Below are 16,163 nucleotides of genomic sequence, written 5' to 3' on the forward strand. Positions count from 1 at the left end.
ATTACACAGGTAATCAAGGACTAGCTGTAGTCTCGTTCCTTCACATAAGCACGAAATAACTCGTTATCAGAATAACAGTAATAATAATAATAATAATAATAATAATAATAATAATAATAATTAACCAGGTAAAAAGGCTGAGAAGTGTGAAGGGACGTTGCCATGGTAACCCGCTGGATTCCACTGAGAGGGTGAGAGCGTGCACGTATCAAACCAAAACAACGCAGTGCATTTTGGGTAATTTGTGCCCGCTAGGGATTGGTTTTATTTTTATTTTACTTTATAAATATTTCAATGATACAATAAGCAAGTCCACCTATACATGCATTAAATACAAAATGAAACATACATAAACAATATACACTCTCACAAAGCAACTTTAAATATGTACACTATACACTATATGGCTAAAAGCATGAGGACACCTGACCATCACAGCCATATGTGCTCTTTCCCCAAACTGCTGCCACAAAGTTCGAAGCACACAGTTGTATACAGTGTCTTTGTGTGCTGTAGCATTACAATTTCCCTTCACTGGAACTAACGGTAATAATATTTGATAGGAAAATAATTAAAATAAAATTATATTTAAAAAAAAAAACGAAACAGTGTATCGGCGCTTGATTCGTTCGGCCACGTCATTGGTCACGTGTTCGTGGCCGAACGAATCAAGCGCCGATACACTGTTTCGTTTTTTTTTTTAAATATAATTTTATTTTAATTATTTTCCTATCAAATATTATTACCGTTATTAAAATTTATATTTTGAAGCACTAGTAATAAAATACAGTTTTTTTGACACGCCTCGGATCTTCGGTATGAACGGTGACGTCACCATAAAAGGATACTCACACAGCGCTACAAAATGGCAGCTCCCGGAAATAGGAGGTCAGACTACGGGTGGGAATAAAAAAGTATGCATCACAATCTTATGGCTGCTGTAGTCGAAACAACTCGCATTTTTGCTGCTTAAACTGCAATATAGCGTGTTCTAGATATGCATATATATGCGCGGATGTTTTAGTTTTAGGACTTTGGAGAGAAACCTTTGGTATAAGCGACGAGTTGTTTGGACAGGTTACTGGCGCTAAGCTAATGTAATTAGCAAGTAGCTATAAAAACAACGGTTTGGGTTTAGATTCATCTGCATCCGCAAATCCTCTTCAGCTGAATTATTTTCCTCGGGGTTTTGCTTCATTCGTGACCAAGTGGGAACTGGTAAATTCCTAGTGGGAAGTCGGGAAAGATAAGTTTGAACAGCTCTCCATCTTATTTTTCGAGACCTCAGACTTCTCCAGGTGTCGATTCAGTGACGTCACTTCAACATGGCGGCGCTTATAGTGAAAAGTAAGAGCGAGAAATAACAGCGAGATGTAAGATTTTCAAGCAGTGTTTTGAATTTCTGTTTATATTTGTTTATGTAAATCGCAAAAATACTGGGTGATACTTTGATAACTGACACGTTAATTAGTTTTCTGGAAGATTATTTTTGTTTTTAATCAAACTGCTGTAATTTTCGGCGCTATTATCAGTGAATTATCACATTTACTTTACAAATAAATTGAACACTAACCAAACAACTCTTTATTTTCAGTTTCTGTAGACAGCTTCCAGTGAGTATTCATCTATTTCCGACTTGGAACATTCCGAGTTCCCAGGTGTCGTGAACGCAGCATTGGATGATATGAAACAGGAGTGTTATTTCACAGCTTCGCCAACAGATGGCGACATTCTCTGTGCAGAATCGAAACCTCTACCTGCACAGCCTTTGTTTGTCTAAACTGTCTGTATTTCATAAAGCATCACACCATGAATTCACTGGTGGATTATGACTGTGACAGTGAGGACAGTTTAGAACCAGAGGAGACCCTTCCAGGAAAGAGGGTCAGTTCAGCTGAGTCTGAAAAAACAATTCAAAGCTTTCCATTACATGTAAAGAGGCCAGATTCAGATCTCCATCACCACGAGTCAAAATCAGAAGCATATAAAACCCCATCAGGTTCAAAGTGGCCTGAGTTAGCATGTCCTGTAGTACAAACTTCTGTGTGTTCAAAAAGACTCCAAGCCACTCCGGGTGGACTCAGACCATATGTGTCAAAGAGGCAGAGGATGATCACGCAGCCCGAGTCAGCAGCACTGGTGCCCACAGAAAACTCACCTGACCTGCAGGCTACAAACCCGCGCCTTCTCTCAGAAGTGTCGGAGAGAGTGCAGCCGTTCCTTGGCAGGAAAGCGTTGAGAGCTGAGCTGCCTAAACGTGTTCAGCATCAGCTTCAGGCTCATCAAGGTCCAGTAAACACAGTGCAATGGTGCCCAGTGCCGCATCTCAGCCACCTGCTGCTCTCAGCCTCCATGGACAAGACCTTTAAGGTGAGAGTGTGACCTTGCACCAGTGAGGCTTGGGTTCTAGGCTTCTATGAACCTTTTTGTAACTCATATTAAGTCTAGGCACTAATAATGTTCATTTGTGGATATATTTTTTTCTCTCTCTGGTTTCCACGTAAAACCCCACAATAACTTGACATCGAGCAGAGGATTAGTATTGGATTTTGGCTAATACTTAAGGCTTTAATACTGGCATTGTATTGTAAATGTTATTTTTTTTAAACTGGCTCTTGTTGGTATAATGTGTGTTTGTCTCACTGATGTATGATTTTCTTTTCTACTATGTAGCCAGGAAGGTAGGATTTTTCCGGTAGCTTATTCAGCGAATTCCTTCAATATGACCTAATTTCAACATTCTGCAACCATCCATCACTGTCAAAGAATCTGTATCAGGACCAAAAAAAACCGCTTCCACCCCTTTACCCCTCATTTATGTGGGATTTATCGGAATGCAAGTTTGCTTAGTTTGTGTGTATATTTACACACAGCTTTGCCCATGCGTAGGCTACGCAAAGAGCCTAGTGAGTGAAAACAAAGCCACTTGTAGAAAACATTAGCTTAAAAAAAGCTTTATGTAGGACTTCATTTGGACCACTAATAAGTTGAATTATTGAACTTCATTACTGCTTTTTGATTAAATGTAATTGCTGTTAAATACGAACAAAACATTTATGGTTAGTCTCAAACCCCATAAAAGATGAACAGAATCGGCATGTTAAAGAATGCGACTTGTCTTGCTGATGATGTCACGCGTGGTGCCACATAGAGAGTGTGTTTCAAGGAACAGACTGATTTCCTCAGCAGATAGACCGCTACTAATACATTTATAGCATCAGCTGGGACAGGACATCAGTGCAACCTGTTTATTTATAAATGAGGCCCCTGGAGTGTGAGTCTTGATTGTAGAGTGTTACTTCTGCTTTTCAGGAAGGACAGGGTGAGTGGTACAGGTTCCCGTGACTGCGTATCTACTATCTGGCCTGCTCTGCATCCTTTTGTGATTTAGAAGAAGCCGTGCTGCTACGTGACCTTTTTGCGGAATCGCAACTCAAAATATTCATGTGTGGCTTTTTCAGCTTGTGCAGGAGCATTAATATTACTCCCAAAGCGCACATGTTCAGACAGCTGGCTGAGAATGAGCAGAGCAGATGGTGTGATTTATGTGCAAGGCACTGGTGGGGTGCGGGTTCATTTACAGTCGGTGCAACTCATCCAGTTTTTTCTCTTTATTCATTTCATCTCTGATCTATACTGATTAGTTGTGCAGTCTGGTTAATCCTAAATGAATGATCCCACGTTTCCCACTAATGAATTTAACACTGTGTGTGCACACAATACAGACTTAATATGACATTGAAGTAGTATTTTACCATTCTATATTTGCCACTGAATGTCAGTGCTTCTCCAATGCAATTTAATTGGTTGTTTTGAAGTTATTTCAGGATGATATGTGCAATTAGATTAGTTCTAAATTACCAAGTCAAGGTTTGTATGAGTTGGACATAACGTAAGAGAACTCATCTCACACTGCTGAGGAATAGGGAGCTTCTTTTATGCATTTCCTTTAACAAGGTGCTGTATGTCGCAATGAATTCTATCATTAGAAACAAGAACAGCATTACAATTACCATGGTTACAGAGGTTCCTTCATAATTTATAACAAAAAATACCAATTTACTTTCAGCTACTTCAAACACATTAGCAAGATGATGAAAGAGAGTGTAATATACCCAAGAATTCCTTAAGAGACCACAGAAGGAGAACATTAGAAACGAGAGGACAGTTCTTCATTTGGATGTGCTCCTAAGGTTTGTCTTGGTTTCAGGCTGTCTTGGTTCAACTGCAAAAGGCTTTTCAGAGATCACATCTGAATATGATTTTGGAGTCCGCAGTTTTTAAAGCAATACTTTATGCTTGTCGCTGAAGGGCAGTGTTCCTCCAGTGCAATTTCATGGCTTGGTTTGAGCCACAGCCAATTTAGGGTGAGGAAGATGAAGTTGATTTTGGAAAAGTACTGCTATGTTACCTTACAGACCACCACTTTCACAGAGGTAGAAAATGAAGAACAGTACACAAAGGTTTCTAAGACACTGATTTTTTTTTCTGACTGAAGTCAGAAGCTGGTCTAAATTCCTTCTAACTGTAGTGATCTTTGATACAAATTATTGACATCTGAGTGCTTATTGTGTGAGCATCATTTTTTGTTTATTTTTTTGTCTCAGATTCCAATGAGGTCTCATTTGTTTCTGTCAGTCTTGAGGCTTGCCACACTCAGTAGTGTTGTGCCTGTGCTGTGCAGTGTTCAATAATGAAATTCAGGGGAAATGGATCAGTCTCTTAGGGAGCGTCAGAGCTGCATTCTGCTTGTTAAATGAGTGCACGTCATTAGATAGGCCTCTACATCCGACAGTACGGCCCCGCGGGCATGCACCCTGCAAAGGACTGGCAGGAGAAAATTGGCCCCTTACTTCGCTCTTGGGTGGTTTAGTTGCTGGGCTTTGTTGGACTGCAGATAAACACACTTGAAAGTCTCCTGTTTAGCTCATGTTTTAATTAGATTTTGAAAGAAATAATACCTCTTTTGTGTATTACACATTAGACTTCTCAAATACAGAGAAATTGTATCAGTAATTTAACAGCTATGGCCACGTGGACAGTTCTTTTTCATTTCAAAATTGCTGTAACATTTTCTTCAGTCCAGATTAAATCCAAAATGTGAGACATGCTTATGAAGTTATTTGGAACTGGAAATAAGGCTGCTATAAACATGGATTTTCCCCATTAACTGACATGTTCCCAAAGTTTGTGTGGCCAAATGTTTTTGTGGACACCTTTCCATCACATCCATTTGTGCTTTTTGAACATCCCATTCCAGATATAGTGCCCCTTTGCTGTTACAGTAACTTCCACTCTTCTGGGAAGGCTTTCATTAGATTTTGGAGCATGGCTGTGGGCATTTGCCCATTCAGCCATAACAGCATATGTGACATCAGGGACTGATGTTGGGTGAGGAGGCCTGGGGCGCAGTTGGCTCTGTGTAGGCCACTTGATTTCTTCCACACCAGCCATGGCAAATCATATCTTCATGGAGCTTGCTTTGTACACAGGGGCATTGTCACGCTGGAACGTGGAAATTGTAATGCTACCGCATACAAAGACCTCTTGTACAGTTGTGTGCTACCAACTTTGTAGCAACAGTTTGGGGAAGGCCCACATGTGGGTGTAATGGTCAAGTGTCCACAAACTTTTGGCCTTATAGTGTTTATGCTTTAGGAGTGTCAGGTTAGAGATCTGATCTCCAGAGCCCTTTTTTTTACCCATTGTGGTGCTGAACAGTTTCAGCCCAAAGAGTAACTGTTCCACTGAGAAAATGAAATGGATCAAATGGTTTACAATGATTTTAATACTCCATTTTTCCCCAATATGATCATTTGCCATTGGGTCACTGGAGGATTAGTGGTTGGCTTTGGTGCTCTCACTGTGCTCTCACCCTCCGAACCAACCCCAGCCACTGGGGTTGCACAAGACACAAGTGCAGTTCCAGTGCCGGTCCCAAGCCCGGATAAAATTGGGGAGGGTTGCATCAGGAAGGGCATCCGGCACAAAATCTGTGCTAAACAAATATGCGGATCAATGATCCGCCATGGTGACCCCTAATGGTAACAGCCGAAGGAGGGGGGAAAAAAAAAAGGTCATTTGCCAATTCCCACCTAACAGCTAGCTCCCCCATAACACTAAAGCTAGCAGGTGAAGGCTAGCGTGTACTTCCTCCGAGATATATGAACCCCATCTTTTTGACCAGCTGCTCATGCTACATCAAAGAACAGCTGAACACACTCTGAGGAAAACCATTAACTGCCCTCTTCCACATACATGAGCTGAGGTTTGGTTAGTGTTACTCTGTTGACAGGGGGGAGAGTAAAAATTCATCCCTCACAATCAGAGAGCACAGACAATTTTGTTCTCTTGGACTCCCAGCCACCACCACTTTTCTACTGTGCTACTCGGGAAGCCCGGATTTGCACTAATCACAATAAATATTCCAAAAAAATTAATACAATTCCAAATCCTCAGAATAGTCAGTCAACAGAATGGGGAGTGATTGCACCTTTTACAAATTTATTACATACACAGGATTATGTCATCACTGTAGCAGCACAGCTGATGAAAGAAGAAATGGTAACCTTTCACCTGAATCCCATTTCTCATTTTTCTGGAGTAATGAAAATGAACCTAAATATGAAAGAATGAATGAACTAACACTCCAATATATGGTTAGTTTTGTATTAAAGTCTGTTCTGAATGAACACATAACATTCGTTCATTATAGTTGCATAAATTGATCAGTCAGCTGCTGCTCTACATCACTTCTGTTTTCCAAGTGAGAATAATGGATGAGAATTCTGACAGAGGGCAAAATGATTTATGGTGTATAGTGAGATGTTCCAGTTTGTCAGTGCAGCCTGCTGACAGGAGGAAAACATGACTGCATTGTTGTTGTTGAAATTTCACTGTGTGAAATATAAGGTGAGATCTGTATAAATTTTACTGATGCAAATTTAGTTCTTAATTAGACTGCTGAAAATATAACAAAACAGTTCACCGGCATTAATCTGAATAAGGCATGCTATGGCTGTTGGACTGTTTAGGACTATTATAGTACAGCCACAGGCTGGATTTGATGAAAACCCAGGAGAAAATGCCCCATAGCACCGCAACTAGCTCTGTTCAATCATCTCAGTGACCCAGCAGTCAGCATGCATTCACGTATCAGTCAAGTCTTTCTGTGTCGAGCAGGATTTGTGTTGAAGCTGTGCAGGGAGATGCATTAGATGTCTGATCTGAGTATACTAATTGGTCCAGATGGGATGTAATAGTGTTATAAATGTACTCAACATAGTGTGAATGTTTCACAGTCACAGCTCTGGACATACAGTCCCCTCCAAAAGTATTGGAATGGCAAGGCCAGTTCTTTCGTTTTTGTTGTACACTGAAGCCTGTATAATTTAACACATATAGATGTAAATATCTATGGAAATGAAAGTGGAAATTCTGATCAATGGTCTCATATTCACCTTTTGATCTCAAATCCAAATGTCTTCAGTGTATAACAAAAACAGAAGGATTGTCCTTGCCATTCCAATACTTTTGGAGGGGACTGTTACCATTTCCCATACTATATTGAATTTACCCTGAATATAGTATGAATTCTGTGAGTATATACACTCGCCAGCCACTTTATGATGAGCCCACTTTTATTTGCTCTCATTCGTGTAATGAAATGAAAACTTTTTAGGTGCAAACTGTGTCTAACTTGAGACAGAGAACGATGCCATATAAACTAAACCACCAGCGGGGCCTTCTTGTGCTGTTAGATCACAGATTGCTTGCTGTGAAATTTCCCAGGGAAAGATTAGCAACAAGTCACTATGGAAGATGTGGTGTATTTGCAAAACTTCACTGGCTGTGGGTGAGATAGAGAACAGTGTGTTCAGTTCACATCTGGTCTACTCTGATGACTGGTTGAAGCCAAGCAGTTATATTGGGTAGAAAACATTTTGGTGTGAAATGGGCTGGGTGGTTCAATATGTTGATTCATTCCAGACTGTGAGGAAATGCCTTCAACAAAAGTGTCACTTGTAGCAATTAACAGCTGTGATGTTGCACTAGTCAGATAACATCCTGGCTATTAAATATCTTATCCTGTTTCAAAACAACACTGGATAAAATCAGAATCTAGGAGTACAAAGTCAATCTTTTGAGCACATGTGTACAAATGCAGTATAAAACAGGGGGAAGTCGATCTATTTATCACTCAAAAACCAAGACCTCATTATTGTAACATGTCGAATGTGGCTATTAACCATAATGTCTCTGTGGTTGAAGGTTTGGGATGGTGCAGGCAGTGGGCGGTGCCTTCAGACTTACCCCACCCACTGCGGGGCTGTACGAGATGCATGTTGGCTGCCTTGTGGACGACGCCTCCTTTCTGGCTCCTTTGACAACACAACCTCTGTGACAGATTTGGAGACGAGTAAGTAATTTGAACCATATATCCCTGTGCTATCAGAGCTACTGCTCTGACATTTTGACAATTTCTAGAATCACTGAAAATTGCCTGTAAAATTCACTCTGGAATGCTATACAGAGAAGAATGTAATCATGGACTTTCCTATCAGGGCTTTTCTACTGTATTAAAAGAAGAAACCCATAAAATATTAGCTAGTGTACTTTTAGTCTTTGCTATTACATTTGTCCTTTGTTTGCTTATTATACAGCAGATGCTTTAATCCAGAGAGGCTTACTTGGGAAGCAGAATCCAATAGAAGCACAGGCATGGGCACTTGAGGCTTAAAATTAAGTACTCAGCAATGGTTGAGTTCTTTGAGTTGAACTCACAACCTTCAGGTCACCAAAGAACCCACTGTTTATGTTCAAGTCACCCCTGGAGCAGTTAAGGGTTAAAAGCATTGCTTAGGGCCCCAGTAGTGACAGCTCTGGGACTTGTATCATAATTTAGTGAAATCAGCAATATCCCAGTCTCTATTTCCCAAGTCAAGTAAAGTACAGTTTTCTGTGGACACTGACTGCAGGACACCCAGATAACAAAGGAGTGATGGATGTTATTTAACACACACAGATGTAAATATCAAGAAATGAAAGTGGAAGTTCTGATCAATGGTCTCATTCATCTTTTGATCTCAAACTCAAATGTCTTCGGTATTATAACAGAAACAAAAGGATTGGCCTTGCTGTTCCAATACTTTGAGATCGGACTGTATAACAGGACTATTACCATTTCCCATACTATATCGAATCACCAGCCACTTTACGATGACCCCACTTTTATTTGCTCTCATTCGTGTAATGAAATGAATACTTTTTAGGTGCAAACAGTGTCTAACTTGAGGCAGAGAATGATGCCATATAAACTAAACCACTAATAGCACGGCCTTCTTGTGCTGTTAGATCACAGATTTCTTGCTGTGAAAATTCCTAGGAAAAGATCAGCAACATCTTTATGGAAGATGTAGTGTATTTACTAAACTACACTTGTTGCGGGTGAGACCATTTGTACCCAAAACCTTACGGCAAACAGAAACCTGACTGATAAGTAATCAGTCACATTTTTTAATTTTAGTAATAAAATTAACATAAGTGAGTTAACATAAAAATGGTTCATGAGATAAATAGTGTATGATAATTTTGTGAAATCTGCAATAACCCAGTTCTGGTCCACATTTATCACGTTTATCAGGACAACATGATGCGATGAAAGGACAACATGAAACTTAATAAATTAAATATCAAGTACTTAAGTAAAGTTTAAGTTGACTTTATTTAAAAAGCATATTCTGTGTATTTTGTTTAACCTGCTGTATGTCTGGATCAATGAAAAGTAGCCTAATTACTGAATACTAAGTAGCTTATGAAAAGAAGTGATAGGGCTATAAACAAGATGCATGCAGTTTTGCAGTGAACAGGTGGTGATTACTGTAGGATATTTTGTTAAGAAAGTATTGTCACCTGCCTGAAGAACTGCACCAAAAAGGAAAATTGTGCCAGCTGTCCCTGACAGTTTAGTAACCTTTTTTCTTTGTGAAGATGACAACCATTATACTATAAGCTTATGTGTTGAATAGCTGTTTTTGTGGACTCAACAGTTATTTACCAGTTCAAAATACAATTAGTATGGACAAAATATGTAATTACTGACAAATTAATTTATTTGCTAATTGTATTTTATTTTCAGAAATGATGCATTGCATTTTTAATCAGTGCAAAAAAAAAAAATCAGGCATCATAGATATAGTTTTTATATCCACTTAAAAATGATTGGTCATTTTGGAGTATGTTCATGAAATATAATCCCAGTGAAGTCCGTTTCCTTTCCAGAATATAACACTACAAAATACGGAATTATAAAAGTGGGTGAAGGCTCTGTATATTCAATTCCATTCAATGCCAAACAAGAAATCAGTTCATGAATGTTTGTTAAAAAAAATTAATAAAAATTTGGTTTAAGGCTTCAACGTCCTGTGTTCTGAGTTTCTACTTCCAGTTTTAATTTCAGTTCATCAGTAAGTCATATGTCTTGTTTGTCTATATTAGGTGAATATATTATTCAATATATTAACATATTACTGTTAGTAATAAGAATAACTACTTTTGATGAATGTAGGTATGAAACTAACCTAATTAAATATGTGTAATAATTTCAGTCTGATCTGGATGTCATTGGTTTAAAGCAATTTGTTTCGGGGTCAAAATAAAGAAGATAGTTCACTGCTCTTCCTGGCTTTCAGTTTGATTGCATATATAATAACGTTTCAGACATGGCATAGTAATTTTGGCAGGTGAATTTTTATTTTTTTTTTAATTTCTGTTTTTAGGTCAGGTGGTTGCCAGGGTGGACAACCAATTCAAGGTCACTTGTCTTGCCTTTCAGCCCTCGGATGCTACTGTTTTTCTGTGTGGGGGTTTCAGTTCTGAGGTCAAGGCATGGGATTCCCGAACCTGCAAAGTAAGTTTGATTTTATTTATTTATTTTTTTTAAATGTAATTTTTTAAAGATACAATTTAATAAGAATTTTTTAATAGTAGTGTTTGACCTAAGAAATAAATAAGATTTTATGGCTACATACTGTATGCGTCAATTCTATTGCCCCAATTACATTTAGAAAACCTGCGATGGTGGGAAAGTCACTCATTATTGTTGCCTTTTCTGTTGCCGTATTTGGAAATTTAGTATTGCAGCATGGCGTAATATGAATGCGTGTAAGACATGTCATTATTCAGCCCATAGTTGGTTGGAAAAATGCCAGACCAGTCTGCAATTACTTGTTGAAATCTGTCTTTGGCTCATATCAACTAAAACTGCACCGGATAAATGAAATCGACTGACCCACTCGTCACTCTTCTGCGCTCCTTATACACACGTTCAGTGTGCAAAGATGTGCATGGCAAATCTTCAAACGAGTCATTATCCCAATCAATCTTTAGATTGCCTTTTATACGATTTTGCTTTACATTTCATCTGTGCCATGTCTCTGCATTTTGTAAGCACCAAAATTAGTAATTACTCTGTCAATTATGCTGATATGATAAACAATAAATGGGATGGGAGATCCTCATAATCAGTTTACTCGCAATCTGCTACTATGGGTTCCTGCATATGCATGGTCATGCACAAGAACAAATTGATAAATAATGTTCTGTGCATGTAAATGTGTGTATGCATGGTTTGCTCACAAAACTATGCATGCACATATAAATGGTTGATAAATGAGATCCCTAGGCGCTTCTGCTTCTGACCACAAATCACCCAAGTATGCATCCAAATGAACACACTAATGGTTGCGGGGGGAAAAAGTATGTTTGGCAATGGCCATCTCAGTTTCCGGATTTGAACCCTATCAAAAACTTGTGGTCTGGATTAAAGAGGACAGCACACATACACAAACGTAAGAACATAAATAATCTTGAAATGAATCAAGAAGTGTGCAGTATGCTTCAAAGCAGGCATACTAGGAAGTCATACTAGGCATACTAGGAAATCAATTAAGAAATGTGGTATATTTCCTTCATTTTTCAGATGGTCAGAGTCTACAAGGCTGGGATTCAGCAGACACTGGACATCCTATTTCTGGGTGATGGGAAAGAATTTGTGACCAGCAGTGATGTTGTCAGTCGAGACTCTGCAGATCGCACTCTCATTGCCTGGGACTTTGTGACTACTGCCAAAATCTCCAACCAGATATTCCACGTAGGAAACTCCCCATTATACATTATTCTAATACAATCTATTGTTTTTTGCAGCCTCAGAAACGATTTCATTTCAAGTGCAGTGTTATTGGTTGACAGAAACTAAAATGAAAAATGTTCAACAAACATTTTCGTCAATGAGGAAAACTAAACAATGACTAATTAATAATTTACCCTTTTCCATCAATTTTACATGAATTAATTATGCTGTTTTCGCACCTAGTTCTACTTGTTTACATCTGCACCAGAGTTGGAATGTATAAACGTCATTTAATGGAAAGCAAATGTGTGTACGTTGATCAGTGCTGTAGAAATAAATACATGATTAACTCAGTGTCTAGTGCTGATTCTGCTGACGCATCATTCTCTGTGCTTGCGCTGTTGCAAATCAGGCGGGAGGTGCTACACTATCCCTACAAACTTGCAACTTGTACTTTTTTCCTCTCTGCTCGGTAAAGCGACACTTATCTCTCGTTCTCCCCAAAGGGTCAATTTCTTCACTGGCTGCCAGATTTTGAGCCTGGCTGGAGTCAAGTCTGCCTCAAACCCTGCAGCCTAAACTGCTCACAAGTTAAAAACTCTGTCGTCACATCTGTCCTCAACCGAAAAGGCATAATAGGAAACCCAGAAAATAGGTTGAGTTACCTTATTTGTGAATTAAAGACTCTGCGGCAGACATGGCTCAACTGTAATCAATGATTCAGGAGTTGAAACCATGCAACTCTGAGGCACATGTCCTTCAGTAGAGCCCTTCTTATAGCCCAATGACTAGTTATCCTTCTTGCTCCTAATCAGAGGAGTGCAAGCTGATAATGACCTAGCCGTGGAACCTCTGGTTCAGAGTTTCCCTATCCTGGTCTTGGAGTACCTCCTATACTACACATATTAATGTTTTCTCTGCTTCCAACACACCTTATCCAATTAATCAGCTAATTAACAGGCCCAACTTAATTGAAGTGGGTGTGTTAGAGCAGCAACTAGGCTATAGAGAGCTGCTCGTGTGTCCCCAAGACTGCCGGCAAGAGCCTGGTTTCCACTACTGCTTTTGCTAATGGTTGGAACATTCAATTCAATTTTATTTATATAGGACTTTTAACAATGGACATGTAACATCCTGATGGCTTCCTCCGCAAGCATATTTTTGCTTCAGTATTTTTAGATAATCCTCCTTCCTCATGATGCTATCTATTTTCTGATGTTCACCAGTCCCTTTTCCAGCAAAACACCTCCACAACGTGATGCTGCCACCCCCATGCTTCACAGTTGGGATGGTGTTCTTCACTTTTTTCTCCATACATAGCGCTGATTATTATGGCCAATCAGTTGGGGGCAGTCGTGGCCTAATGGATAGAGAGTCGAACTTGCAACCCGAAGGTGAACCTGAAGGTTGTGGGTTCGAGTCTCAGGTCCAGCAGGGATTGTAGGTGGGGGAGTGAATGACCAGCGATCTCTCTCCCACCCTCAATACCACGACTGAGGTGAGACCCTTGAGCAAGGCACCAAACCCCCAACTGCTCCTCGGGCGCCGCAGCAAAAAAGGCTGCCCACTGCTCCGGGTGTGTGTTCACGGTGTGTGTGTGTTCACTACTGTGTGTGTGCACTTGGATGGGTTAAATGCAGAGAACAAATTCCGAGTATGGGTTACCATACTTGGCCACAAGTCACTTCACTTCACTTAATTCTGTTTAATCTTACCAGAGAACATTCCTCCAAAAGGCTAAAGATCCTAGTGATCACATGCAAACTCCAGTCTGGCTTTTTTGTGCCGGTCTTGGAGTAGGGGCTTCTATCTAGTGTAACAGCCTTTCAGGCTAATCGTGGATGTACATACTTTTGTACCTGATGCCTACTCCTTCACCAGTTCCTTTCTTGGGGTTCCATTAAAATTTCAGATCAAAGTTTGTTCATCCATTGGAGTTAATTTCTACCCCTTTTCTGCAATATTCATGAAATATAATCCCAGTGAAGTGCATTGATGCAATGTCTGTGTGGTCACGAGATTTTCATATTTTCATACAGCTGTTTGTACAAATGCTTGTGGTACATTCAGTTGTTTACAAATTGCTCCTGGATTTGTGGAGGCCCACAATTTTTATTTATTTATTTTTTTCCTGAGGTCTTGGCTGAGTTACCTGGATTTTCCCATGGTACAGCCACATGTGCGCTCCTAGCTGACTCCTAATTATGACAATTGGCCAATCAGAAGCTTCTAAAAGTCATTACATCAATTTGTGGAATCTTCCAGACTCTTTAAAGAGACAGTTGGTGTATGTAAACTTTGGACGCACTGGAATTCTGATATAGTGAATTAAAGCTGAAATAAATGCTTTTAATAAATTGTTTTAAAATGACCTCTATTGTGAACAGAATAGATGCCCTAACTGACCTCCTGAGAAGAATGGGTGAAGTTGTGAAAAACTGAGTTGGAATGGCATATTCCTTTTGCTTATTGTGCAGGAGAGATACACCTGTCCCAGCCTGGCCATGCACCCACAGGAGGACTCCTTTGTTGCTCAGACCAATGGAAATTACATGGCACTCTTCTCAGCCCAGAAGCCATACCGGATGAACAAGAGGAAGAGATATGAAGGGCACAAGGTTAATATGTTCTGTGCTTGCATCAGATCTGAGTGTACAGATTTACCATTTGATTAATACCATGCATGTCATTTCTTGCAGTATTTTCTTTCTCAGTATTTGCTATTCTTTCTATTAATATCAGTTATTCAAATCGAAATCAACAGTAGTTCACACAACAAAATCAGAGGTGACACTCATTTTGTCTGTATCTGTATTAAGCATGTTAACCTTTTATGTTTAGGTGGAAGGTTATGCGGTGCAATGCGAGTGGTCTTCAGATGGAACCGTACTGGCGACAGGTAGTTCTACAGGCTCTGTGCACTTTTTTGAGTTTCAGAGTGCAAGGAGCTTGCTCACACTCCATGCTCATCAGCAGGCCTGTGTGTGTGTGTCTTATCACCCTGTAATACCTGGTATGGTTGCCACTTGTGACTGGGGAGGGGAGATCAAGATATGGAACTGACAACCTTGAAGACTTCCCTTTGCTGTAGAAATGTATCCAAAGACTCTATTTAAAAACAGAATAAATTTAAATTGTCTCATAAACATCTTATAATGCAAGTTGGGTATATGAGCATGTACAGATGTCTACTCAGGAAGTTTTTCCTTGCCTCTGTGGCCTCTGGTGTGGAATCTAGAGTGACATCTGGATTTCTGTAAACCTGCTTTGTGACTACTTTGTGTCTAGCCAAAAGCCATATAAAAGTAAAACTGAATTAACTAAAATTCTGTGTAACAATTAACACCAATTGTTAATAGAAATAACATTTTATTACAAATGTGTCTACATAGCACATTGATGACACTTGGCTATTACTAAAGTTTAAGATCAGCGTTCATGAATTTTGCTTTGCCGATTTACATCAGCAGTAGAAGTTTGACAAAGTTGAAGGTGGATGATTTTTGTGTGGATCATGGCTTGCCTATGAAATGTTAAATTTAGCTAAAAAGGGCAGAGCTGGTACAACTGTAATATTTGAGCGAAATTTCAAGTACATGTGTTTTTTTTGTTTTTTTTTCCCAGTGATGTGCCAGCTTAGACATATCATCAGAGAGTTCTGTAAATGTGCATTGAAACCACTTTCACAATTGTAACATTGTGTGGGTCAAATGTAACACCACTCAAAAACACTGTAAATGCACATATAACATATATATTACATCTGGGGAAAAAAAACAATGTTAAATTGTCATACATTCATTACTATGTGTGATGTACCTTTGAGAGTAGCTTGGAAAATATTAAATAATTACAAAAGATCATCAGATGTCTGTTACAGTGCAGGTAAGTGCACAGAACAATCACCATTTAAACATGTATTTCATTTTTTTTAATTTACCTTTTTGTTGTAACCATGAATACTATTGCATGGAATACTGTTGCAGTAGTTTAATCATAATTAAAATGTAAATTTTTTTTAACTAGTAAAAAA

The 16,163-nt window shown here is 39.2% G+C and overlaps 1 protein-coding gene across 3 annotated transcripts; it reads left to right on the top strand.

Annotated features, from left to right (window-relative positions):
* The first annotated feature begins 823 nt into the window (after positions 1–823).
* Positions 824–15,569, top strand: wdr25 (WD repeat domain 25). Of its 3 annotated transcripts, none has more exons than XM_053237797.1 (7): positions 824–914; positions 1,595–2,370; positions 8,272–8,419; positions 10,779–10,909; positions 11,981–12,151; positions 14,608–14,748; positions 14,972–15,569. In XM_053237797.1, exons 2-7 carry the CDS (start codon positions 1,810–1,812, stop codon positions 15,191–15,193), a joined length of 1,374 nt encoding a protein of 457 aa, XP_053093772.1. In that variant the 5' UTR covers positions 824–914; positions 1,595–1,809; the 3' UTR covers positions 15,194–15,569. The 3 variants fall into 3 exon arrangements, with proteins under 3 accessions (XP_053093772.1, XP_053093771.1, XP_026781869.3); XM_053237796.1 differs by having other exon boundaries at positions 833–1,373; XM_026926068.3 differs by having other exon boundaries at positions 833–1,347.
* The last annotated feature ends 594 nt before the right edge of the window (positions 15,570–16,163 follow it).

Source organism: Pangasianodon hypophthalmus, chromosome 10, assembly GCF_027358585.1.
Source record: "Pangasianodon hypophthalmus isolate fPanHyp1 chromosome 10, fPanHyp1.pri, whole genome shotgun sequence".
Classification (NCBI taxonomy): Eukaryota; Metazoa; Chordata; class Actinopteri; order Siluriformes; family Pangasiidae; genus Pangasianodon; species Pangasianodon hypophthalmus.

Excerpts from the sequence above, each read along its gene's own strand:
- wdr25 (XM_053237797.1), top strand. The coding sequence starts at position 1,810 with ATGAATTCACTGGTGGATTATGACTGTGACAGTGAGGACAGTTTAGAA. Across the intron at positions 8,420-10,778 it reads TGTGACAGATTTGGAGACGA|GTCAGGTGGTTGCCAGGGTG; the intron begins GTAAGTAATTTG and ends TTCTGTTTTTAG. Across the intron at positions 14,749-14,971 it reads AGAGATATGAAGGGCACAAG|GTGGAAGGTTATGCGGTGCA; the intron begins GTTAATATGTTC and ends TTTTATGTTTAG.